The sequence below is a fragment of the Vicugna pacos genome, chromosome 19 (assembly GCF_048564905.1).
Source record: "Vicugna pacos chromosome 19, VicPac4, whole genome shotgun sequence".
Taxonomy (NCBI): domain Eukaryota; kingdom Metazoa; phylum Chordata; class Mammalia; order Artiodactyla; family Camelidae; genus Vicugna; species Vicugna pacos.
In genome coordinates this window covers 16024964-16052257 of record NC_133005.1, presented here as the reverse complement: position 1 = coordinate 16052257, position 27294 = coordinate 16024964, and the positions used below count along the sequence as shown (strand labels likewise).

The 27294-nt window shown below is 44.3% G+C and overlaps 1 protein-coding gene across 1 annotated transcript in view; it reads left to right on the top strand.

Annotated features, from left to right (window-relative positions):
- The window catches only part of LOC102541385 (protein SLX4IP), a 130189-nt gene that overhangs the window by 49984 nt on the left and 52911 nt on the right, over window positions 1-27294 (top strand). The window contains exons 2-3 of the mRNA XM_072943822.1: window positions 18001-18090; window positions 22097-22217. Of these exons, the coding sequence (XP_072799923.1) occupies window positions 18001-18090; window positions 22097-22217 (211 nt within the window). The remainder of the gene's footprint in view (window positions 1-18000; window positions 18091-22096; window positions 22218-27294) is intronic.

The window sequence follows — 27294 nt, the reverse complement described above, 5'->3', positions numbered from 1 at the left end:
CCTCCATTCAAAGACCTTTAAAGCACCCTCTTGTTTTTGGAATGTGAAGTGTTCCACAGCTGGTGTGACCAGGGAGAGCTGGTTAAAATGCGTTGGTTGGGTTCCAGTGAGCAGGACCTCCAAGTCACCACGTGGAAACACTGGACTGGGCTGGTCTTGCAGCTGCCTCTTAATTCGTCCCAGAAAAAGGAAAGGCCACAAGCCTGTGCACGCATGAGACTTAGAAGCCCTCAGTTCTGCAGGTTGTTTCCCCGAGGTCTGATTCCCTTGGCAGGAATTACCTTGACTGCAGGTAACTGCCAGGGCTCTGAGGCCTGCCCTCCGGGCCACCATTGCCCTCTCCTGGTAAGGGGCTACCTCTGCACATGCCCTGACTTTTACAAGGAAGGAAAACTCAAGCTCATTTTTCACTTTTGGTCAACTCCACTTTGCCAGCTGGCATGAATCCCTATAATGAAATGGATGTTTGGCTTAAAATATTGTAATATATACTCAGACCGTGGAACCATGTGAGGGTCTAACCTTATTTACAGTTTTGGCTTGTGGGGACTACCTTAGTTCTCCAAATCATTTTCCGCAGTTGGGCCACTTTCTATTTGGCAAAAAAGATTTCTTTCGGCCTTTTCTCCGCCTATGAAACCCTGTCTGACTGCTTCATTAGCTTAACACATGTGAGAATTTGCATCACTGATGATGGCAGCAAATGCGAGGAATATGGTTTTCGTAAAATTTTAGTATCTAATATCTCTGAAGCATTAGGGCACGGAACATTATAGGCCTGGGATAAACAATTCATATTCAATAGGGGCATTTTAGCATTTCTTGGTGACATATTTACACAGTTTATAATTTAGAGACGAGTTTACGTTACACGGGAAAACTTAAGACCATATTAAAATAACTAACTCTGTCGGGAAGGGGCAGTCAGAATAGGGGGTGCCCGTGTATGGCGGCTTCTGCTTTAACCCGAAGACAGTTCCTGTTGTCCTGCTGGTGCTTATCCTTTTCTGATCAATCTTTGATTGGCAGCCTCTCTTTCCCTCCCTAGCTGGGAAGGAGGTAAGCCCTCAGGTGAACCACGTGGGCTTTGCTGTTTAAAGGGACCCTGTAGGGAGTTCCTAGAACAGAAACGCTATTTTGTGAGGCATTTAAGCACTTCCTTGATATAACTCCACTTAAAATTTAGATTTTTAAATGACCTGTTAAGTAGCCATTTGGCATTTAAAAACCTGAAGAGTGTCACAAATATAAGCCAGCTACCATACCTATCTTGATTATGAAAGGTCTAAGCACATAATGTTGATCTTTTTAAGCTGTACCAGTTTGATATTTACGGTTCTGTTGATCAGTGTAATTTTTCTAGGAATTTAATAGTCACAGGACATACCTCTAATGGTCATGATCTCATTGTGGTATTAATGATGCCTGAGAAAACTCCTTAAGGTTTATCCCATCTACCCCTGTGCTAAATAAAACCCCTCTGTAAATTGCCCCAGATAAAAATGGTTAGACAACTGTCTTTCAAATGAAAGAATGGGCAGTACTATCATTCAGATTTTTACAAAAGCGATGATACAGTCTATTTCTAAAGTGTTGTCTGTTCAGAATTCCTGCATTTATTTTTTTCGTTCATCCATTCCTTGGTTTAGGTCTTTTTCAGAGTCAGCAGTGGTAGGAGAATGCTTTAAAGAGTGCAGATAGTCTGTCAGTTGGCCATGTGTTGAATCAAGGAATAGAATTGTTTGTTACCAAATTAAATCTTTAACTTCCTGAGAAAAGCCCTCATTGACACAGTCTGGCTAGGTCAAGGCCGAGAAGACCCCTTCTGAATTGCTCTGGGCAGTTGGGAGGATGAGCCGTGGCCCCGGCTCTCTCCTCTGGCTGGGCATTTTGTGGTACTTCTTCGACTCTGTACCCTTTGTCCCTCTGTCTCTCCCTTCTCCTGGCCGGCCTTAGATCCCTGCCAGCTCTCCAGTGTCTGAGAAGCGCGCTGACTCCACGTAGCAGTTTCTAGAGCAGGGTTTCTCTCCTTGGGCACTGATGACGGCAGGGACCAGATGACCCTGTTGTGGGCTGCCCGGTGTATTACAGAATGTTTAGCAGCTTTCCTGGACTCTACCCCACTAGATCCCAGTCGTGACAACCCCCAAGTGTTTCCAGACACTGCACACCGGGGGGTGGGGAGGAAGATAGTGGTGATTTTGCCCCAGAACCACAGTTCTGGGTTATCCTCCTTCTTCAGCCTTCCCATTTGGGGGTAAATCACACTGTCACACGTTATCAGTAGGTGCTGATCTATGGCACATGGTATATTTTAGCCTGAAGATTCATTACTTTTAGGAATTCAGGGTGGAGAATAGATTTCCTGTTGAGGGCTAATGCCCAAAGGCAGAGCTAATTAAAGGGTACATACCAAAAATAATTCAATTTAGTCTTTTTCTCATCAAGAAAAATATTTAGCCCCCCTGTTTGTTAAATAAGGAACAGGCATCTTAAACCCTTACTTTTATAGGACTAACCAACCGGAAGCTTCATTCTTGTCATATTGAGGCAGAGGTGAGGAGGGGAGGGAAGGGCAGAAGCAGGCAAGCAATGTTTGGAGGTGAGGAAGAACAGAATCGGATTTGGAAAGAAGGAAAAGGAACTCGAGGGGAAGAGAAAAGAGACTGAAGAAAGAAAGATGTTAGATGATTTTGAATGTTTTAAAACTTGTTACCTGCTGCTCATGTCGCTGTTGGGCTTTCTTTTCAAAATGTATCACTTGTTACCTACCGTGTTTTCAAGGGATTCGCAGATTTATCAGCTGCTCTCATTAGTAAATCTTCAGAGAATTCTTGGAGAGAGAGAGAGAGAGAATGTGGTTTGCTGGTGCAAGGAGGACCATTATATTTTGGTTTGTGGGGGGAATAAAGTGACCAGTGAAGTATCACCCTCAAGAATAGGTAGAATCAAGCAGATGCCAGGATCTGCCTCCCTGTCTCTAATTTTAAGGGTATATGTAGTCTCCAAATTTAAAGAGTTTGAGAGTAATCTTTTCTGTGGTGGTTCTCAACTCAGCCAGGATGTTACAATCAGGTAGGGAGATGTTTACGAATGCTGCTGTCCAGGCCCCATCCCACTCTCTCCTGGATCTGATTAACTTGGTCTGGGGTAGAATTTGGATATAATCTTTAAATATCTGCCCAGGTGATTCTAATGTGCCACTAGGTTTGCAAACCCCTATCCCTAGGCTGGTGATTCTGAAGTTGTGGCCTCCAGACCAGCAGCATCAGCGCCCGCGTCCACATCACCTGGGAGTGTTAGATGTGCTCTAGTTCTGCCCCACCTCCAGCCTAGGAAATAAGAAACTCTGGGGGCCAGCCTTTGCAATCTGAGTTTGTAACCTGCGCCCCTGGTGAATGAATCTGATGCACGCTCAAGTTTGAGGAACACTATTTTAAGCAGCAGGTAGCGGTGCTTAGAAAACACTGAATCCTGAGAATTGAGGGTGTGTAATAGTGGATGTTGGAAATATCACTCTACCACTGAAGATACCGTCTTTAGAGTTCACTTGCCTCAGGAGACTTCACGTGTCCAAGGAGGATGCCTGGGAGCTGTAACTTTCCACTGAGAGCCTCTACAAGGCTTAATTGCTAATGTGTAGGTAGCAGCTGATACCGACTTGGCCCTCCCACTCGTTTCAGCTAAGCTTTCAGCCTTGCTCTCAATATCCTTAATTAATGATCTTCAGCTTCTGAAGCCATTTCATCAGTGGTCTCCTGTCCCAGCACGTTTCCCTTTGAGCAGTCCTTGAAGACGGTGTTATTCCCAGCAGTCAATTAGAAAAGGAAAGTGGAGGTGGTGGCTCTAAACAAGTCCTGTGACCAATTAACTGCCTCCCTTTATTCCTCTTTGTAGTTCTCTAAAAATGGGTCGGGGAAGAAAAACTCTGGCTCTCACCAGCAGACCTCGCCTGTATTTGTCTCACATTCTTCTCTCCCATTTGGTATTTCAATTCCCTGCCTTAGCCATGAATTGGTTGCAAATTCCCTTTGAACTCTTGTTCATTTTATAGAAACCTGATGAAGCAGTGATGAAAGCAGTTATGGGATTGTTTCCTGAGTTCTGAGACGCAGGGCAGGGTTGGAAGGACCACATTTGAAGGTTCATTCTCACTGAAAGCCAAGGGATTTAGGAGTGATTATGGTGGCTGCAATAATAATTTTAAGAATTCTCCTTGAATTTTGTTTTCTGATTTGATAAAGCGGGGTCACGGTGAAAGGGGTGAAAGGTGACGGGAAACTTAAACTTCTTAATCCTCTAATTGGCAGTAACAGCTTTTATTGCTTCATTTTCTCTTTACAAGGAAAATACCTTTAAATAAAACAGTTCTATGGGATCGGCACCTTCCTTGGTAAAGTTCATAGAAATTTCCCAGGTTAGTCCCTGCCATTCCCTCACATGCCGGCCTGAGGAGCCTTCTGGAATTCCCTGCGGGATGGGAATCCCCTCACATCACTGGACACTTCCTGTTCTGGGGTTCCCAATGTTGTTTGCTCTTTTGGTTTCAGTCTCTCATTAAAATAATAGAACCAAAATTTTTGAACCAGGAGTCACTTTAGGGAAGTATCTACGCTGTCCAGTATAGTAGCCACTAGCTACATGTAGCTATTTAAGTTAATTAATAAATTAATTGCTAATAAACCAGTTTAAATTAATTAGAATTAAATAAAACTGAAAAGTCACACCAGCCTCAATGCAGGTGCTCAGTAGCCTCATGTGTGTTGTGGCCAAGGTGTTTGACAGCAAAGACATAGAACATTTCCATCATCACAGGAAGTTATCAGACAGTGCTGGTCAGTTTTGTCACCCTCATTTGTTGGAACACTGGGGCTGAGAAGATGTCATTATCTGTTAACTACTCGCAGTTTATTAGCGGACTACTATTTGTTAACTCCAACTCTATTTTTTCTCTTTGAATTTAATCCTACTGACAGCTCTGGGAGAGCAGGCATGATTACCCTCATTTTGCAGACAAGGGGATTGAGATTCAGAGAGCCTGAGAAACAGGGTGTGGGGGTGGTAATTAGGTTTATTTACCAAGTTTTAGAGGAGGTAGGTACTGGGGATTGAACCCAGGACCTTGTGCATGCTAAGCATCTGCTTTACACTTGAGCTATGCCCTCCCCGCTACTTCTCAGATTCTTGAAGTTAATAAGCCCGCATCTTTAAGGGTGCACTAAAAAACAAGAACCACTGACCACTGTTGTGCTGGATGATTGAAGTGGCCAGTGGATGAAATGCAGCGACTCAGTAGCATGCCCCTTCCTGCATCATTTTCATCACTCCTCTCAACTAGACCAGTGTCCTGTGATAATAAGGCAGTATTTATGAAGTTGTCCCTTCTCAGGTGTTTTATGTCAGTGCAGTGTGATCTCCTGGGCTGGCTGGTGAGCATACCACCTCCCATGGTGGATCATTTCCTGGTTAGAAAGCCTGCCAGTGAGAAAGTCTTCCTTAAAACAACAAGGACCTACTGTATAGCACAGGGAACTCTATTCAACATCTTGTAATAACATATAATGGAAAAAAATCTGAAAAAAAAATATATATAAAACTTAATCTCTTTGCTGTACACCTGAAATACTGTAAATCAACTAATCTATTAGGGATTAAGTTAGTAGTTGTAAACTCCTTTTTTCTCTCCTTTTTACAAAGTGCAATGTCTTTGCCCCAATCAGGGTCTCATCGCAACTCCAGCCTTCCTCCTCATCCCAACGGCCAAGCCATGTGCAGTGCCCAGCTTCCTCATGCTTTGGGATGCGTTCCCCTGAGCCCAGTGATCTGAACTCATTTAAAGGACTTCAGTGCAGTTGTGTGACCTCCCTGACAGTTTGGGGCTTACAGCTTCCTTCCTCTCCATTTTTGGCCTTTCCTTTCCATTTCTTCCTAAGGCTCTGCCTTGACCAGCAGGTAGATTTCCTTTTCCCTTTGAATTTCCCTCATCATCATCCTGATCCAGGGGGAAGTTTTCAAGATGCTCAGGGAGGCTTTATTATGTCTGTGGTTCTCAACCCTGGCTGCACAGCACATTTACCTTTGGAAGTTTTCTGCTTTTTCTTTTTAAGGAAAATCATAGTTTGAGTTCCTTACAACTCTAAGGGAATTATTTTCTTATCGTCATAATAGAGGTGTGATGTCTTTCCCTGTGGGTTTTAGAATCATAGTGTATTGTGGTAAGCTGTCACCTTCTAGCGTGTTACATTATGAAACCTAATCAGATGTATTTTTTTCTCCTTTCTAATGTAATCTCCAAAAAATTTCCTGTATTGTACAGAGAATGCCAGGAGTGGTCCTCAAAGAGATGTAGTAGCCTACAGCAGTGGTTCTTAAACCTGAGCCTGTACCAGAACCATCTGGAGTGCTTGTTAAAACTCAGGATACTGGACCCCATTCCAGCACTTTGGACTGAGTAGTTCTGAATTTGCATGTCAGAAAAGCAAGCCAGGAGATACTGATGCTGCTGGTATTTTGAGATCTTGGTCTCCAGACTCTAGTGGGCAAATATCCTTAAGGTTGGACACACAGAGAACTTTCCTGAACTGGCAGAACCAGGATGAAAAGCATGGCCGAGGGAAGAGATGGGGGGCCCGGCACTTGACTTGGTTGGGTCTCTGAGACACGGGTAACCCTGAGCCCCACAGAAGTGGACACTTTCCATGTGCAGTAGCCTCAGGAGGGCCTCGCTCTGAGGTGGTTGCAGACACGTGCTTGGATTCTCTTTGCCTTCCTTCCTGTGAAGGTTCCACACAGCCTTATCTTTGGCCTGTCAAAGTGGGCTTGGAAATCACTACCCTTCCCCGGTTTAGAAGAGCGGATGCAGCCCCCTTCATCAGCAGTACCTACACAACATTAATACTCCAGAAAAAATTAAATGACAGCTGGATTGAACAGAGCATGCCCATCACCGCTTTACTGGGCAAGTCCTTTATTATACTTGAAAATCGATGAGGATTCCAGAGGGAAAAACACTGATGTGGGGGATTCCTTAAATTATTTCACATTAACCAAACAGAATTCCTCTAAGTCATCCGGAATCCCCAAAGCACTCATCAAAGACTCTTTGGTTCCCCCCTCTGCCGAAGAGGCAGGAAAACTGTGCCCCCCGTCTTTTATCGCCCTTCCTCTTTCAAGAAATCTCCCTCTGGGACTGACCACCCTTTAGAGCAATCCACACATGCTTAGGGGAATATTTACACAGTTTTTGGTTTTGTTTTTGTTTGATTCATTTATAATTTGTCATAAATTTCTTTAACTCATGGGCTGACCTGCTTTTCTTTTGTTCCTCTTGACACTGAAGAATGTCAGGATTCTCTGGGAATATAAAAGAAGATTTTTTTTTAATTTTTATTTTATTTAAAAAATTCATTAAAGTATAGTTGATTTACAGTGTCAATTCCTGGTGTACAGTATAGTGCTTCAATTATGTGTGTGTATCTATATATTCGTTTCTATACTGTTTTTCATTATAGACTATTGCAAGGTACTGAATATAGGTCCCTGTGCTGTACAGTATGACCTTATTGTTCACCTATTTTATACATAATAGTATCTGTAAATCCCAAACTCCCGATTTATTCCTTCCCACCCCATTACCCCTTGTAACCATAGGTTTGTTTTCTATGTCTGTGAATCTGTCTCAGTTTTTTAAATAAATTCATTTGTCTCTTTTTTTTTTTAAAGATTCCACATATGAGTGATATCATATATTTTTCTTTCTTTTCCTGGCTTCACTTGGAATGACAATCTCCAGGTCCATCCATGTTCCTGCAAATGGCATTGTTTTATTCTTTTTAAATGTCTGAGTATTATTCCATTGTATAAGTATACCACAACTTCTTTATCCAGTCATCTGTTGATGGACATTTAGGTTGCTTCCATGTCTTGGCTATTGTAAATAGTGCTGTTATGAGCATTGGGGTGCATGCATCTTTTCGAATTAAGAGATCCCTCCAAATATATACCCAGGAGTATGATTCCTGGATCGTAGAGTAAGTCTATTTTAAAAGATTTTCAGCATGTTAATTTTTAGAGTTTAAATTCAAACCCACATTCCAAAGCGTCTCAATGACACATGCTGGATAAAGCTATGAGCAGAATTTGTGGGGACTGCCACCCCTGGTGTTCACCAGATTCCATTTTCACATTACTAGATCGTTGGCCATAACTGGTTTTGAACCCACTCCTCACCATCCGAAACATCGCTGTGAATGTCGCTTTTTTTTCTGGCCACTTAAGACCCTCTCAAGACAAGTTCCCTATAGACAAGTACATAATAATTTCTGTCAGATTATCTTTTCATTTCATGTTCTCTGTTGCAGAAATATGTGAGAGGAGAGAGCTTGCTGTAATCTGCTGTGATTACAAGCCATCTGTTGTTCTTCCGAGAAGCAATGTGTGGCCAGAGTAAGACAGTGGGAGAGAATTCTCAGGCGTTTATTAGTAGGAATAGGTGGAAACCTGCGCCCTATCAATTTGTAAATCTCATGAAGCTGACAATTCAGAGTTCATTTACAATGCTCTGGCATTTGAGGCAAATTCTAGCTTTGGAGAAAAAGCAAACAAAATGACCCATCTTTCTTTCTTGAGCCCTCTGTATGGCAGGCACTGTGCTGAAGTCTTGTGCCTGGATTGTCTCATTTAATCCTCAAAACGACTCCATAAAGTGTCTTCCATTATTGTCTCCACTTTTCACTGCGGGAGCCTCCCTGGGGCAGGGGGCACTGAGGCGCAGGGGGGCTTCTTTGCTAAGTCTGTCCTTCCCGGTCATCACCCTGCTCCTCACTGCTCCAGGGCTCTGTACATGCCCCAGGCCGGGCTTCTAGGAATCACAGCCTGCAGGTTACATTTGAAAGGATCAGTTTTTGAAAGTCATTAAGGAAAGTGTCTAAAGAAATGAAGTCGGTTCCTATCTCTCAAAGGGAGAGGGCCTGTTCCTAACTGCATTCTTCATGCAGTGATGGGTTTTAGAGTCTGTGATCCAGCCTCAAATACTCCTTAAAGATTCCAGAGGCATGTGTTAAACTTAAGTATCGCTTCCTAATACCACTGTGTTGGCCTTTGCTTTATTCTTTTTCTTCCCTTCTCCAGTCTTATCCATGGAGACCTTGAATCCTACCACTGTGAGTGTTCTAGGCAAAAAAAACCCAAAACTCTTTCTGAGCAAGAGACGAGACAATTTACTGAAAGACATCAGCTCCTGACTCTTACTTTTTCTTCCCTGTGGGAATTCTCATCAAACTCATTAGCTCTGCTTTTCTGCCGTCTTTTTTTTTTTTTCTCATCCCTTTGTGATTTGCTCTGTGCCCAGGTAGAACCTTTTCCCAACTGCAGCAATAAATCTGTTAAGAAAAACAAACTGGAAGTGACTGGGAAGGTGCACATCCCTGTAGTCAAATGTCCCACAGCTGACGGATCTGCAGAGCAGACAGAGTCAAGTACAAACAGAATATCTCAGGAATGGACTCAGAAGCATGCCATGTGATGCTACCTTAAAGGCAGCATAACCTGCATTATAACTGGAATAAACGTTCAATTACTGTTAAAGACAAACAAACAAACAGGAGGGAGAAACTCCCTCCACTCCCAATTCCCTTCCACTTCAGACAAGTCACACCCTCCCCTACGTCTTTTTCAACTAGAAAAACTTGAGCTCAAAGGAGTCGTCATCACTTTGCAACCAGGGAAGCCCAACCTAGGTTCCCTCTACTGGGTCTGGATTCATGTAAGCAGCCAGGGGTCTGCAGCCCGCTCAACCTGGTTGGAAGATGGGACACTGGCCATCTGGCGTGGAACACTGGGCATCTCTGCCCGTTTTCTGGGGTGACAGTAGCCTGTGCATCTGTGAGGCAACCTCAGCTGCAAGCCATGAGCTTGACTCTGCTCTGAGGACAGGGTGCAGGCGAGAGAGTGGTGATCCCTCCAGAAAGAGAACAAGGCAGACACTTTTTCATCACTGATGTATTGCTTCCTTCATTGAACAAACATTCTCCGCTGCCTTCTGTGTAACTAGGCCTACCTAGTTCTAGGCACTGACAACCCAATGGTAAGAGAAGGTGGCTGCTCCTCATGGGCAGCCCTTGGGAGAGGGATGTATGCAGGCACGCGGTGACAGCCTGGCATGGGTTCTGGGACAAAAGCATGCATGCGAGGCCGGGGCAGCCCAGAGGAGCACAGTGTCACCTGAATCTGGTCGGAGAGTGCCTTGAGGGAAGAGCTCGTTGGTTGATCAGATGTTTGCCTCTGCCAGCCTCACTGAGCGTCTCCGGGTCCTGTGGTTCATACCATGGTTTCCAGCCCTGAGAGTGACCTTTTCTGTCATTGGTGACCGCAGAGGTCGGCGCAGCAGGAGGTGTGCTCTCCTGTCGTCTGCTCCAGAATGACAGTGATTTTCCTTCTGTATGTGGGCAACCCACCATGGACATCTGGGGACAGACTCAGGGTGGCTCTTTGTCACCTTCACAGGAGGGCGGTCGTTGTGGGGGCAGATGGAATCCAAGCAAATGGCTGCAAACCAGAACGCCACCAAGAGGGTATGGTAGAGCAGAAGGCACCACGAAGGAGACTTAGTTGGGCCATTCTGCAATGGGAAACAGACACCCCCCCCAAACCAGGGTGTTGTCAGAAGAGAGGGCGGCCTCGGACTCCCTGTGCTGGGCCGTTCCCGCACTTGTCTGCAGAAGACCTTCCCCAGGCCTTCTGTGTGTGCTGTGATCTCGAATTCAGGCTGTGCCTAATTCGATCACTAAGGATAGAGAGAGTTCCTTGTAGCAGGCCTAATGAGTGTTGCCAGGTTGGCAAGGCACCACGCCATACAAAACCCAGCCATGATCACCAGGGGTCTTCTCAGAGAGAGAGCGAGCCCTGAAGCTTCTCAGTGTTTCCAGAACGCTGAGTGGTAACAGTGCCTGCCTCTCTGGATTGTCCTGAGAATTAAATGCAGAAAGGCCCTGAGAGGGCTTGAGGCCGGGTCTGGCTCGCAGTCCGTGCTCTGCCAATCTTAACTGTTGTGACCGCCAGCGTGTTCCCCCTTAGGAAGTTTCTGCAGTTGGATTAAGGGTGTAGTGTGTCCCAACAGCACGCCCCTTTCTTCTCTCGTCCCCTGGCCTGACTGTCTGTAGGTTTCTTGTATGTGCCGTCCTAAAGGTATGCTGGTTTCTTTTTCTCGAATGCAAACTTCAAGCTGGGATTTCTTGGGCAAGTTTTTTTAATGAGGGACAGGCCAAGGGGGTTACATAGACAAAATATTTGTGTTGATTTTTCTCCAGCTGGAACTCTCTGGGTCGGGCTTTGGTGTCAGGAGACCTCTTTTCCTGCCCTGACGCCCTTACCCCACCTTCCATGTGACCTGCCACTGGTGTCCTCTGCCGTCCTTTCCCTTCTCCTCACCCCTGCCCACACCCCTCTGGCCCCACTCTCTCTGTGGTAGGCTTTGCTCTTATTCCAACAGGGTACCTAACCCACCATGGCAGTTTCAGGATCTGAGCTCTCAGGGCCTTGCTTCAGCCCAGGGAAGGGAGCTGCGTGACCCTGTTCAGACTCCTTGCCTCCATTGCCAGGCATGGGTGGGGTGGGGTGGGATGGGGTTTTAACCTTGGACTAGTCTTCCCCTTCTCTGCCTCCAGCCTTCCACTCCCTGACCTATAAAATGTGAGCAGTAGTCATGTCCCTTCGCAGCTTTGTGACGGGGGTTATGTTGAATGCTACAGCTGCCTGGAACGTAGGTACTCTGTAAACAGTGCTAAATATTTAAAACTGTGCTTTTTCTTTAAACGTCACATGACTTTTCAGTTCCGTGCTCTAACATATATGCAGTTTGTTCTGATATGAAAATATTTTAATATGTTTTCCCGAAGCCTGTTAGTAAAGGAAGGCAAATGCCGTGTTTTTTTTTTGTGTGTGTGAAGATCTTCAGGAGAAATGTCTTTCCAGAGTTAGCTTCGGGAATGACTGAGTTACCCCCCGCACAGATCTGTTCTCATCTCACCGCCTCAGACTGGCCTCTTGTGTTCCTCATGGGTAACTAGCAAACTGAGAGCAGTGTGTCGCAGAGACCTAAGACTGCGGGGGCCTTGGTACAGGCCTGTCAGACCTAATGCTGGCTTCGTTGATGTTTTTACCCTTGTTTTTCTTACTCCCCCATTTAAAATCTTTGCCTTGTTAATCCAAACTGCCTTCAGTCCAGGTGGGTGCACAATGCTGGTGACAGTTGCATCAGACTCTAGGAGCCACCTGCGGGCCCCCGGGGCAAGGTGGAAGCTGCTCCCGTTCCTTGGGCGTCCTCCTTGCCCTCCTTCCTCCGACACCCAACTGCATCCTCTAGAATCTGTCTTCAGTGTATCCCTTGAGTTGGCCCCTTCCTCCTCACCTCAGGACCACATTCTGTTGCCTCTTGTTTGGGTTCTGGAAGTGGCTTTAACCCTCTATGTCCGGCTCTGATCATTTCTACCCCCCAGCCCGTGCTCACAGTCTCAGGTGGGAGAGCTCTCCAGCCTGCATCCTCTTCGGCCCCCTCGGCCTGTCCGGGGCTCCTCTGTGCTCTGAACTCTCCTGCCTTGTCACCTCATCTGCTGACATGCCCTATTTCCACATCATCAGACTCTTTGTCCTCAGAGCACACTGAGCTCTTTGGGCCTCTTTCCCTGCGTGGGTGCATTTTCTTTCTCCACCACTTGCTGCCCTGTTCCTCAGGACTTAGCTCTGACATCACGTCCTCTTTCCTGGCCTCCCTCAGGCAGAGCTGTCACTCTGCTGCCTTTGATCCCTGGGTGTGCACTGTGGTCACACTTCCTCCAGGGCTCTGTCCTACCCTTCCTCTCCAGGGTCTGCTCAGTGAACCTGTGAAACTCAGGGGAGTGAATGAATGCACGAGAGAATGTGAGGAACCTTCCATGTATCTGTGTTCTCACCTGCTTCTGAGACATCTCCATGTATGAAAAATGTTAGCATTTTCCCCTTTATTTTACACTTAATGTAAAATTGGAAGACAAGACCTCCCACCCCTGAAGACTTGGTAATAGTTAAATTTCGGCTTTGGAATTCTTAGGAAAGAGATAGGAAAAATCACCAACCAGCTTGTTTGGCAGTGAGTTTGGGGTGAGGTAATCCTAGGATCCTTGAATTCCCTTTTGCCAAAATATGGAAAATGAGTGGTTGCCACTGGTGATGACATAGTTTTCACCACTCCAGAATAAGGAGGGAGAAATTTGTTCTCTGACACATCAGTGTCCTGGGCTCAAGCAGGATGACCTTGTCCCCAGTGTGCAGATAAGGCCGTGGTTTGCCCTAAACTCAGAGCTCGGTGCCCTGTCATTTGTTCATTCCTTCCTTCCTTCTGTTCATTAAGTAGTGAGCATTCACTATGAGCTGGCACCGCACTCATCCCTGGGCTGCAGAGTGACTGAGGTGTGGACCCTGCCTCCACCAAGGAGCTGACAGTCTAGCAAGGAAGGCCCCTACAAGGACCAGTCGCTTAGTGTGGAAATAAACCAGCACAGATCCCTAGGAGGGCGTGACAAGCTGGTCAGAAAAGCTCCAAGATGCCCACACTGCTTCCAGGGTTCGAGGATGTGTGGGAGCCCCCTGAGCACTGAAGCAAATGGCAGTGTGCATGTGCCAGGGAGCAGTGGGAGACGGGGCGGGGGGTACTCATCGGAGACCTGTGGTTATGTTCCTCAGGCCCAGAGCCCCAGCAGGCTTGGCAGCCGAGGCTCTAGCAGAGGCCTGGAGGGTTTATCCGGGACACCAGGAGAAGGGGCCCCATGCTCCGAGCTGGGGAAGGAGAGAGCAGGGGTGTGTTCAGCTCTTGAGGAAGTGAAATTGACCAGACTGGCAACTGATGGCAGAGGGTTGGGGAAGGGGGAGGTAGGGGTGACTCCCAGGTTTTTGGCCGAAACCTCTGGGTGGAGGTGGGAGGAAGCTGGACAGGCTCCTGGCTGGTGAACTCCCAGCCCAGGGCATGGGGCGCACAGCTTCCTCCAGTAGCCTCTGGGCTTCGAGGGAGGTAAGGTGGCCTGTCTAAAATGAGCAGCTCTGGTCTGAGAACTAGCGATGCTTACTGTGCTGCTTCTCCCTGAGCTGGAGAGTTTATCCTGGGAGAGAAGTCGCCTCCTAATTAAGGAGGAGGAGGGGTGGGGGCTGTGCTGCTGGCCTCAGTCAGAGGTGTTTTTTTTTTTTTTCACTTCTGTTTACTCATGGGAGAAAAGAAGCAAAGCTTTGAGAGCAGGGAACTTTAGAAAGGCAAAATACCTCTGATTAGCGTGGGAGTTTGAGAGGGCGCTTGCTGGAGAGCACAGAAGGCTGGCTGCGGAGGGGGCTGGGGAGCCCCGCCATGGGGGAGGGGCCGTGTGGAGTCTGGCAGAAAGCCCAGGAAAGTCTGAGCACCAGAGTGAGATTCAAAGATTTCATTAAAAAAAAAAAAAGACATTCTAATCAGTCTGCGTATAATCAAACAGCCTAGCTTCTTTCTTTCTTCTTTCTTTTCTTTTTCGGACTAGTTTATTTCTGATCAGAGCTACAAATGATGAAAAAAACACAAATTGAACCTTACTATTCAATTTTTTAGAAGTTCCTGTTTACAGTTCAAGTTATTCAAACATCACTATTTTTTTTAATTAAAAAAAATCATTGTTGCTAATGACAGAGGAGTAGCAGAGAACATGGTTTGACCCAACAGTCAAGGTAGAACACCCACAAGAAACCCAGTGAAATATGTGTGAGACATGTCAGCTCTGGAGGGGCCCTTGTTCTGCCATCCCTGGAACCTCAGCAGGCCATGCGTGGGGGAAAATAGTTACATCTTTATTTTGACCTAGTTCCAATAAATTTTGTTTTTATTAGCAATGAAGTATTCAAAACACCATAGTATTAAGAATATTTGTTACCATTAGAAATCATAGCTCTTTTCATATTACATTAATATTAGGCAGAGATCGGAAAATGTCTTTTATGCTTGTCGCCACTTCAGATTTATAGGAGTTATTTGATCCACCACTGTGTGACAAGAGCCAATGCCTCACTGAACAAGTATATATCCATTACTATATTACAAATTTGGTTTTTTAAATTAATTTGGCTAAACATACGTCTGTATAATTGGTTTTCTTTTTAATCCTATGCGCTGTGCTTCTAGGCATTTAAAATCATCATTATGAGCAGGTCTTCAACTGGCCAAAGAGGTCCATGGCACATGAAAGGTTAATAACCCTCTGGCTAAACCCCTGTAGTTGTGACATGTGACCTCCACCTGGTGGCAGCATACTCCTTAGAGGTTAACTCTATAATCAACATTTATAAAAAACTTAAAATAACAGTATATTTGAATATTGTTTTCAAACATTTTTTATCACAACCCACAGTAAGAAATAGGCTTTATATCATAACGCAGTATACTCATATGTAATTTTCACAAAATACTACTTGACCTGACCATGTAAAACGTTATTTTTTATCCCATTGCAATATTCTCTCCGATTTTCTTTCCTTAAAATAAAATGCTGGTTGCAGCACATGAAACTGCAGTTCTGTGGGTCACACTATTTGACATTAGAGGAGACTGTCCTTCATCATACTTTATGATTTATTACCCAGGGAGGTTCACTTTGATCTCCCCCAAAATACCCACAGATTTTTAGGGACATAATACTTACATTTTAAGTAACTATCAACAGAGTGTACTTTTGTACAGTATTAAAATTATTTATTATTGGTAGACATAACATTTATACAATGAAATAAACTGATCTTAGGTGGATGTCAAGATATGAAATCCCCGTGGCTGCACAAAGTCCTGTTGTGCCCTTTCTCAGTCAGTTTCTCCCTAGGCAACCACTGTTCTGATTACTTTGACCATAGATTTGGTTTTGCTTTTCTGGAGCTTCATATAAATGGAATCATACAGTATGTATTTTAGCCTGGCTGTGTTCAGTTTCGTGTTACTGAGATGAGACCATGTTGAGCATCTCAGTGGTTTGGTGAGGAACGTTTCACTGCATGAATGTACCACAATTTGTTTATTCTCCTGTTGAGGCTTTGGGGTTGTCTTCCATTTTGGCTCTTGCAAATAAAACTTCCAGGCACATTTCTATACATGTCTTTGTGTGCATATATGTTTCATCTCCCTCAGGTAAATTACCTGAGGTGGAATTGCTGGCTTGGATGGTAAATAAATGTGTGTCTAACTATAGGAAACTGATGAGCCATTTGCCAAGGTGGTTGAACCATCTTCCATTTCCACTAGCAGTGTGTGAGTGTGGGTCACTCTCCATCCTTAGCAACATTGCCGTGTGTCAGTCTTTTTCATTGTAGTCATTGTGGTAGGTTGTGCAATTATATCTCTTGATAGTGTTAATTTGCATTTGCTTGATGACTGATGATTTTGGAGGGGGTGGTAATTAGATTTAGTTAGTTAGTTAGTTAGTTATCTTAGTGGAGGTACTGGGGATTGAACCCAGGACCTTGTGCATGCTAAGCGCACACTCTACCACTGAGCTGTACACTCCCAGCCCCCGCCCCATGACATAATATTGAATACTTTCACATGCTGATTCACCAGTTGTTCATTTTAATTGTGAAGTGTCTGTTTGAACTTGGGGTGATTTTATAACTATCAATTTTTAGGAATATTTTTAGATATTTTTTAAATATGTCCTTTATGTCAAACATACGCATTTATGAACATTTTATATCAGATTGTGGCATACATATCTGTTTTATTAATGGTATCTTTTGATCAACAGTTTTTAATTTTTTCCAAATCCAATGTAATGATTTTGTCTGCTTTTATATTTAGTGCTTTCTGGGTCCTATTTAAGAAAACTTTTCCTACCCCAGGGTCGGGAAGATAGATTTGGTTTTTTTATGTTTAGGGCTATGATTCATCTCAAATAAGCTTTTGTGTATGGTGTGAGGTAGGTGTCAAGTTTCATTTTCTTTCCATATTAAATCTGGTATTCACACACCATTTGTTGAAAACATTTTCCTTTCACCATTAAATTACAGCACAGAATTTAAAAAAAAAAAAAAAAGACTGTTTAGCCAAAGAGGTGCAAAAGTGACTTTCCCTGCTGGCCATAAATGGACTCACAGTGCCTTTCTAAGTTAGTTCATCCATAGTTATCTTGAGATTCTCAGGTTACTTTACTCATAAGGTATGAGGATTTATGAAGGCACACCTTTTTACAGGTCTGTAGCCGTGCCACAGAGCTGCTAGCCAAATGTGGCTGTTTAAATTAGATTGGAATTAAATAAAAATTCAGCTTCTCGGTCACAGCAGCCACATGTCAGGTGCTCAATAACCACATATGTTACTGGCTGTTCTATCGAACAGTACAGCTGTAGAAAATTCCAGTTTTCCAAAAGTGCTAGACAGCACTCGCCTATCGAAGAAGAAAGAAGACAGGCTTTGCACAGTTCTATAGAGTATTTTAATGAAACTTAACTAGTTTTGATAACTGTCATCCAGCATCTGCCTTCCTCTCACTTGTTTCCTTTTCATTCATCCAGGCTTCTGTTTCTAGACAAGATGTATGGTGCCAGGCAATCTTCTGTCCATCTAAAAATGCAGTAGCTTCTCTCTGTTCTCTCCTCCCTGGAAGAAGGAATTCCATAGAGTCGTTCTTTTTTGGAGCCCCCCTAGTACTGACCTGCTTAACTCTTCTTGATGTTTCATAGTATTCCAACTGCTGCTGGATTTCTGGGCATCCCACTTGAACGGGCGGCCCAGGGCTAGATATTCTCTCTTTCCTATCCTGATTAAAATTAAATTTCTCCCTAGCATTTCTATCATGAATACTAAACTTGCAAAGATCAGTGGGTTATGGCTTATACCCTGTCCCATAGGAACATTTCTGTCCAGTCATGAACTTCGCTGCCATTTCACCATGAGCAACCACATAGGAATTTGTGAGATTTTCTCTCCTTGTTTGCTGGCCATGCACTCACTCTGCCGTTGATGTCTTTCAGTGTGGGGACTTCGCTGTCCTGGTGGATCTTCACATATCACCTCAAGGTTCCAGCAGAGATACCAGCTGGTTTTCTGAACAGAAGAAAGAGGTACCAAAAAACTTTTCACTATTTTAAATGCAAGTAGCTGATTTTAAAAGGAATATTAGCTCCTTCCAGCTTTCATTTTCATTAGTGGACAATAAATATTGAGTGATATTTAATCCTTGAAAAACAGTTGTGTTCCCCACGACAGACAGGCGCCTGCTTTTCCGCCCCTGCCCCCAGCTTTGGAAACTAACACATCTATATATTTCATATGCTACTCTAGTATTTAAACCAGAGATTTCCTACCTCTTTGTTTGTGGGGAAGGGATTCTTTGTATTAAAAAAAAGAAGTGAAAGTGACGATTCCAGGTAAGCAGGGATTGTCATCCTGACAGATCGTAAAGGAGGGACTGAACACCTGGAGCAGGTGTGGGCTTGACACAAGCCTGGTCTTTTCCACCTGTCTGGAATCCTCTTCTGCACTTCATGAATCTTTGACTGCAGATGTGGAGATGGCTGACCATGGCAACCGAGGTCACCGTGGTCAGTCGCTCAGCGAATGGTCAGGCAGTGAAGCAAATGGTCGTGTGACGGGGCATGATGGTGAATGCCCTGGGGCCTCAGCCTCCTTGTCTGCTAATGAAGGGCTTCTACCAGGTACTGGCTGAGTCACCCCTGCCTCTCAGTTTCCCAGGTCCCACCCAAGTGCTGCTGCGGCAAAGGGTGAGAAGGTTCACTAACTCTCATCACGTGCTTTGCTTCCTTCTCCAGATCCCTGTTTACAAGAGAGCGGGATTGCCAGCCAGTGGCTTTTAACTTTCAAAATGTTAGAGTACTTTGTGTCTCCCATGATAGATTCACTGGTCCCAACAGCTTTTTAGAGCTAGAAATAAAACTAAATGTCATTAAAAGGTGGTATATAGAGAAGGAACTAGGGATAGTGGTACTTTTCTGTGCCACTTTTTTGCCCCGTTTACTGTGATAACTGTTTTCAGCTTTTGGAGACTGCTAGAAAAAAAGATCTCCCAAAAGAAAATTTATGAATAATACATTTTCAGTCTAAAGATGATAATATTGTCAGGACTTTGCTGTCATAATTTTGTGAAGGCTACCAGGTGGCCTGCAGCTGGGAGCAGGAAGGCACAAGATTCTGTGTAATGGAATTTATCATTCAGGTAGATAACCGTGGACTGTCCTGTTCAGGACTCGCTGTTCGGGAGGCCAGTGTCTCCTCCTACAGCTCATCTTCATGTCCTCCCAAGCTTTGGCTTCTCAGCACGTGTCCCCATGATTCAAAACAGTGAATTCATTTCCCCAAAGTGACTAATATGCATCATGGGGACCTCACCCATGAGGTTTGACTTACGTTAACAACATTCTAGAATCCACCGTTCCTGGCCCCACGTTTTTCTCCATTCCTGATTGTCCTCTATTCTCTCCCAGCTTTGCCACCTCGGCCCTAGACCTTTTTTGTTGTTTTTGGTATTTAGTCAGTTTTGCCAAGAATCGGTTGATTTGGAAGGCTTTACAATAAAGCTGTGAGTATGTAACTCACCTCCCAGCCAAAGCATGAGGCTAGATTTTCCCAGGGTGCCACGCACAGCTGTGCTGCCCCGCTTCGTACCTGCATCCGGGCAGCTGGGCGTGCCTTAGCGCAGATGCGCAGAGCACAATTAGACCTGCCAGGCTCCGATGCAGCAGCAGGTTGTGCCAGCAAGCCGAGGTTTCCCCTCAAAGCAAAGTAAATATTTTGCAGGTTTTCTTCAAGTTGTTCCTTTAAAATATGTTCCCCGACATTAAAATTGCTCTGGGATAATATGTGTGTGTGTGTGTGTGTGTGTGTAAGAAAGGAGAAAGTCTAGTTGAGGACATGACGTTAGCCCATGTTCAGTGTCCCAGTGTGTTCATCTTTTTCTAATCATTTCATGAGCAATCAGTTTGATTGCATTTACCCATTACTTTATGCAGTGAAAGTCTTAAGAATATCCAGTTCCCTTTCACAAAAGGGAACTAATTACATGTATTAAACACATATTTATTTTGAGTCCAGCGTGAGTAGTCTCTGTTCCCAAACAGTTGAACTCAGACTGTTCCATTTGCAGACTTGGGGACGCGCTCATGAGCCCCCGGCAGCCCGGAGATGTCGGCCATCTTGCTCATTGATTTGAACTTGGTCTTCCCGCTGACCCCTCAGTGCAGCTGGGAATTTGTCCTTTCTCGCCTCACTGTGGTTCTGAAGAAAATGCTTCGCCAAGGGTGGTGTGGGCAGTTGCTCGGGCATCTGGACCACAGGGCTCAAGGTCTGCCTTCCGTTTGTCAGACCTGACTCATGGGAGGAAAGCCCCGTAACTATAGGGAGAACGTTTATGTGGATGGGCCTCTGCTTTATTTTTGTCAGGCTATTTTTAGTCCTGGCCTTATAGGGCATTTATGGCCAAATTTTAACAATCCTTGTTTCCATGTAGGTCTTCCACATATTTTCTAGCTCAGTCATAGTTGAACCCTGCATGTGAAGCAAAGTTCTTTAATTGTTAAAACAACAGTGTGAGGCAAGGCTGCCTCTCTGTTGCGTGAACACTGCCAAAACCCTCAACTGTAAAGGGGTATCTGTCCTCCACGAGGCACTGCATCCTTGGGCTATAAAATGAGAGCAGGTGAGAGGAGATGGAGTGTTGGTGTCTTATCAAGAAACTTATATTTGTGAGTGAAATCCAGGGTTTTCTCTACTGTTGGAGGAGTACATGTATTTGCAATAAAAGAAGCGTTTGGCTCACGTTGCCCCTCGAAGCAGCATGAAACTTTGGTCTCATTTGAATTTATGAAGATTCTAAGAGATCAACCCGAGATGGCATTGCGAGAAACCAGTGAAACAGGTTTGAGGTGACCTCGCAACTCCAAGCCTTCTGCAGAGTCGTTGGGAACTGAACCAGAATTATCAGTCCTGACACAACAGCTCTTAATCTAAATGAAGAAATTTAGATTTGTGTGCAATTTTTTCCTTTCCCAGCATCAGGTTACTGGTTTCTGTAGTGTAGCTCAAAAGGGCAGTCTCATCCCATTGTGTGGTTTGACTTTTAAGGTTGTGTTTCTCCATTCATAAATAACACCGATACATGAAACAATAGTTCCACGAATTTGCTAGTGGTGTGGTGTGTTGACATTGTGTTAAAACCGTGTGTTTCTGTTGCCTAATAAATATTAATCTACTTTTGACAAATACAAAAAGTTAAATTATTTTTACCATTAATAGCTGGCTATAGTTCCATTTTCACAGAGCATGTATAGTGTCAACAGGATTGTGGAAGAAAAATCAAATTCCTGATTTCCAGTTCTCTGTTCAGCCCACACTACTCAATGCTGTTCTTTTCAGTAGATTTGTAAACCGGAGACCAGAAGCTAATGAATTATGGTGCTTAGATGTTAAAAGTTTTTTGAACCAAGTTTGAAAAGTGGGACATTTTTGTATAAAAATCACTGTTTCCAGCTCCTCTGAAACAAATGGGAAGATCTGGTGACACTGTGCCTTGTGTCCCCCATATGAAGCTGAGGGGACTGCCGCCTGTTGGCTGGTTTGGGGTCAGGGTTCCTTCTGACTGCCCTGGCTCCTTCTCATGGTCCCCTACCCAGCCACCTCAGGCAGATCTCTGGGGCACCCGCCTCCAGCCGGCATTGGCTCTGTTTGACTTCTTTCTTCTATTTGTCCCAATATGATTGGCTGATATTTACAAGAAAACAGTCTTTCCCTCACTGATTTCATCACCTCATCACCCCAATTTTTACACTGAAGTATTTTCATCTTCCTTTTAGAAATGTGGAACTGAGATAGAGAGAAATGAAATGTATCTCTTAGATCACAGCGTGAGCCAGCATCATGGTTTCCAACAAACCTCAGTGGCAAGTTTAAATCTGGTATTATCTGTGAGCACATACAACATTCCTTTCATCATTTATAGTAAATTAAAACGCAAACTAAATGAAATGCTTATTTTTGTCTTAATGTGCATGATATTGACTTTTCTGCATTGCATTGAATGAGAAAGTTGTATCTGATTTTTTTTATTTACTTTAGGAAGTCTGTTTACTGTTGAAAGAAACCATTACTTCAAGAGTTAAGGAGTACTTAGAAGTTCGTAAACAGCACAGGCCATCAAATACAGAATTCACAAGATCCAGTCCCTTGTCCTTAAAAGGTAGGCACAGAGTACTTTGATTCTGGATAAAATTTCTGCTTTGTAGAGATGGAAATTAAGTTTGACTCTGACTGTCATGTTAGTACAGTGATACATTTAAAAAATATGTTCTAGTGAAGATGCTTTGTTTGGGTAAAGATTATTAACCAAAAAGCCCTGAAGGGCTTTAAATGGTAGGCAAATACATAAAAATAGAAAAAACATTCCTAAGAAAACTATAAATTCTTTAAAGGATTTTTGTTTTCGACAAGTGGTCTTACAGATGGATTTACATTAATACTGACTTGATTTGGGGCTTTCTGCTTTTTTTAATGCTTTCATATATTTCAGAGGTCCTCAGCTGGGGGAGACTTTTCCCCAGGGGACATTCGGTAATGTTTGCAGACAGTTTTGGTTGTCATAACTGGGGTGGGATCCATGGCAGGGAGCTGCTGGCCCATCTGGTGGGCCAAAACCAGGGATGCCACCAACTGCCCACCAGTGCACAGGGCAGCCCCCACAAGGCACTGCCTGCCCAAAACATCGAGGACACGGAGGTTGAAATATCCTGTCCTGTTACCCTGCTAGCATGTTGAGAATGGTAACATCTCTGAGTTAAAGGTGAAGAAGCTGAGGATTGTATGTCTAAGGGGGTCCCTGTTTCTCTGGCACCTTCTCCCCTGTCTCCCCGCCCCCAGCAATTAGCCCAGGGCCTGAGACTCAGATTCAGGGATACGTTGAACAAAAGAGGACTTGGGTGACAAGTGGCAGAACCTGACCCCCCAGCCCCATTGTCTCTCCACTCTGTCGTCGTTGTGTTTTTAATTTTTTTACTTCCAGTCGGCATTTCCCGGCACTGTTTGTAGTACAAATACAGTCAACCCTGGCGTTCATCCTCAGGACGGTGCCCAGCGGCCCATGAACTAGATTATGCTAATCCAGCACTTCCTTCAGAGCAGAACTGTGTCAAGTACTCACTCCCCTTTGAAGGTCTACTTAGTCTGCAGTGTTTCCTCAGGCACAGCTGATAAGGAGACAGACTCATGAAGTTTACCCAAACTGAAAGCTTAGAACAAATGGAATTTTCAGTCCAAACAATACTGTATTAGATGACGCTTTGGCATTTTGCTTAGCAACAGTTTGAATCTTCTTGAGCGGAGCCTCAGGAGCTTGCCTCCTGATACCCCACGGTCCTGGCTGATCTCACTTTCTAACCAGTTCAGACGGAGAAGGAGCAGAAAAAGTTGCAGGACCTCCGTCTCTGGTGTGGCAGTGGCTTGTGGTCAGTGCTGATTCTCAGATACCCCACCACCACCCCTCTCCTGAGTGAAGGAAGCTAGATACTCAGTCTCCCGCCTCCATCACAGGTAGGGCACACGTGCTGTTCTGGCCCCGAGAGGAAACTCACAGCCCTTCCTTGGGTGCATGCGGGCAAGAAATTTGTTCTTCAACAGCAAAGTGATCTTCCTGTGCAGACAATTTTGTAATCTCTTTTTTCCCACCTGACATAATATAAAAGCCCTTTAAAACCCATACAGCACCACTTTTTAAATTTTGTTTTATTGCAGTAAACTATTCACGTCATAGAATTTACCATTTTAGCCATTTTCAGGACTACAATATAGCAACAGGAAAAGCATTCGTGTTGTTGTGCAGGCGTCACCCTCAGGGTCCAGAACCTCGTCATCATCCCGAGCTGGAACTTTCTATCCGTTAAACCTCAGCTCCCCATAACTGTCCCCTGCAGCCCCTGGTAATCACTTTTCTGCTTGCTGGCTCTATGAATTGGACCAGTGTAGGTACTTCATATAAGTGGAATCATGCCATATTTACTCTTTTCTGTCTGGCTTATTTTATTTAGCATAGTGTTTTCAGTTCATCCATGTTGTGGCATTTATCAGAATTTTTTTCCTTCTCGGGGCTGAATAATGTTCATATAATATACATCTATATGTTATGTAAATATTATATATGTGTATAGGTATATGAATGTATAGGGACATACACACACACCACACTTTGTTTATCTACTCATCTGTCAGTAGACAGTTGGGTTGTTTCCAACTTTTGGCTGTTGTGAATAATGCTGCTGTGAACATCGATGTACAAATATTTGTTTGAGTCCCTGCTTTCAATTCTCAGGGTGTGTATATGCCTGGATGTGGATCATTGGTAATTCTATGTTTAATTTCTTTTTTAATTTTTGAGGAACTGCCATCCTGTTCTCGATAATAACTACAGTATTTTACATTCTCACCAACAATGCACGAGGGTTCCAATTTCTCTGCCACCTTGCCAACACTTATTTCTTATTGTTTAGACAATAGTTATCCTAATAGCTATGAAGTGATGTGACACTGTGGTTTTGGTTCGCATTTCTCTAATGATTAATGATGTTGACCGTCGTTTCAACTATTTGTGTATCTTTGGAGAAATACCTATTTATGTCCATGGCCCATTTTTAAATTAGGTTGTTTGTTCATTTGTTTGAGTTGCAGGCATTCTTTATATATTATGGATACTAATCTCTTTCAGATATGATTTGCGCATATTTTCCCCCATTCTGAGAGCATACCCTTTCAGTCTCGTGATAATGCCCTTTGACCACAAACGGTTTTAATTTTGATGTAGCCGGTTGTTGTCATATCCGAGAAATCATCGCTAAATTCAATGTCACAAAGCTTTTCCCTATTTTCTCTTCTAAGAGTTTTATAGATTTGGCTGCTACATTTAGGTCTTTGTTTGATTTTGAGTTAATTTTTTTATATGACTTAAGGTAAGGGTCTAACTTTGTTCTTTTGCATGTGGTTATCCAGTTTTCCTAGCATCATTCACTGAAAAGCCTGTCCTCTTCCCTATTGGATGGCTTTGGCACTGTTATTGAAAATCATTTGACCGTAAATATGAGGGTTTATTTCTGGACTCTCTGTTCTGTTCCATTGGTCTGTATGTCTGTCTTTATGCCCATACTGCACTGTTTTGATTACCATAACTTTGTAGTAAGTTGTGAAATTAGGAGATATGAATTTTCCAATTTTGATATTGTTTTTCAAGATCCTTTTGGCCATTTGGGGTCCACAACACTGTTTTTAATGACTGCATAGATTCCATTAAGTGTCCACACTCTTATCAGTGGGATGTTTAGATTGCATCTAATATTTTCACTGTTGGAAACAGTGGTGCAGTGAACATTCTGATGATCTATGTATTTGCATACTTCAGTCTCTTTATTTCTGTTTCATGTTCATACTTTTGTTGGTTTGTAAGAGCTCCTGAAGGACATTAATGCTTTGTGTGTTGTATATGTTGCAAGTGGTTCTTCTCAATTTGTCATTTGCCTCTAAGTTGGTTAATCTAATGTACAGTCACAAATCAGAAGCCTCTTTTTCTCTCATGGAGCCTTTGAGGACAAATGCTGGGCTTCCTTGTGGTGAGAAGAGTGGTGACTGAGGTTAATTCCCAGAGTGAGGTGGGATGATGCTGATGCAACCATGAGCTCTTCACTCGTTAGTGAAAAAGCTGTGCTGAGCATCCCTCTTTGAAAGTTGACTTGGGGTGAAAGCACCATCTTCCTTCCCCTCAGTACTTCTGAGAAGAGTTCACCCCTAACTGATCACGTCTTCTGATGTTCACACCAGAGCTTGTCCCCTTCTCTGCTGCTCCCAGCCGGTCCCTGCTCCCGCCTCACCTGGACACCCGGACGCCTGCAGCAGCTCTGGCCGCTGCCCCACCTGCTGTCGACACTTCAGTTAGAGGAATCCCCCAACATCACAGGTCTGATCCTGTGCGTAGAGCCCTGCAGGACTTGCCCAGGGCTCCAGGACGAAGGCTGAGATCTCTGGAGTGGCTGGCTGCCTCTCCAGCCTCACCTGGTGTCACTTTTTCCTTCTTTCTTGCTTCAGCCAGAGCAGACTCAAGTCCTCTCTTCCACTGTTCCATTCTTCTGCTCACCTTGGGGCCTCTGCCCATGTTGGTCCTCCCCTTCCCCTCTGCTGCTTTCAGCTCTCTGCTCGAAGTCCACTCTGCAGGGAAGTTTATCCTGTCTCAGGCTCCCTTGTTACAGGCCCACGAGCCTCCTGAACTTCCGTTGACACCATTTGATGAATGTTGATCTTTCCACAAATGTGTAAGCCCCTCAAAGACAGGTTCTGTTTGAGGATCTGTTGTATCTCCAGCAGGGAGCATGTTTTCAGGTTGCAGTAGGTACTTAAAAAATGTTTCTACAAGTGACAAATTACAGGGACATAGCTCTCCTCTAACTACTGAGGTCGAGGCCTGCCTTGTCTTAGCTCTCCCGCCTTGTCTCCCCCTGCCACTCACTTTTCTATTTCCTGCAAACCAACATCCTTTAGACCTTGGTGCCTTTACACTTACAGGTTTCTCTTTTCTCTGGAAAACTCCTAGGAGTCAACTTTTAAGACCTAACTCAAATAGTACTTCTTCAAAGTCACCCTCAGTTTCCTCTCTTCCGTGCTCATGATGCTGTTATAACACTGGTCACCTTGTGTTATAGTGGTGTCAGAATCAATTCACCTGTCTTTCCCCCTCCCTTTGGTGGTCCAGATGGAACGGTTACCACTCCAGAGCCTCCTTCTTTCCTCTAAGTTACCTTGCTATTTAACTCAAGGGCATAAACAGATAACTCAGCTTCTGGTTATGAGCACTTAACCTCACGCTAAACTGTGACTTTCCTGAAGGTCAGAGCATTGTTCGCCCACAAGGCTGCTTTGCACAGTGGGCCGAGGTTCGCCGTCTTCTGGGCTATGCACATCCACAGGGACAAAGCGGACCCACTCAGTGGTGCCCCCTCCCCAGATTGTTTATTACCAGCATCACTGGAAATGGAAACTGCTTGTTCTCAGTGGCTCCCATACCTTACTTTAAATGCCTTTCCAAGAGCGATTTCAAAGCCACGGACTGTAAGGCCTTGCCTATTTCCCCCTCGGTGTTCATTTCTGTGCCTCATGTTCCCTGAAAATAGAGTTGCTGTTACTGCATTGGTGGTTTGGGTAAATGTGTTTATGCTTTTTGTGTAAATTGGGGACCTTCTCCCATTTGCATGAGTTTCTCCCCTTTTCCATTTCCAGATCCTAGTAAT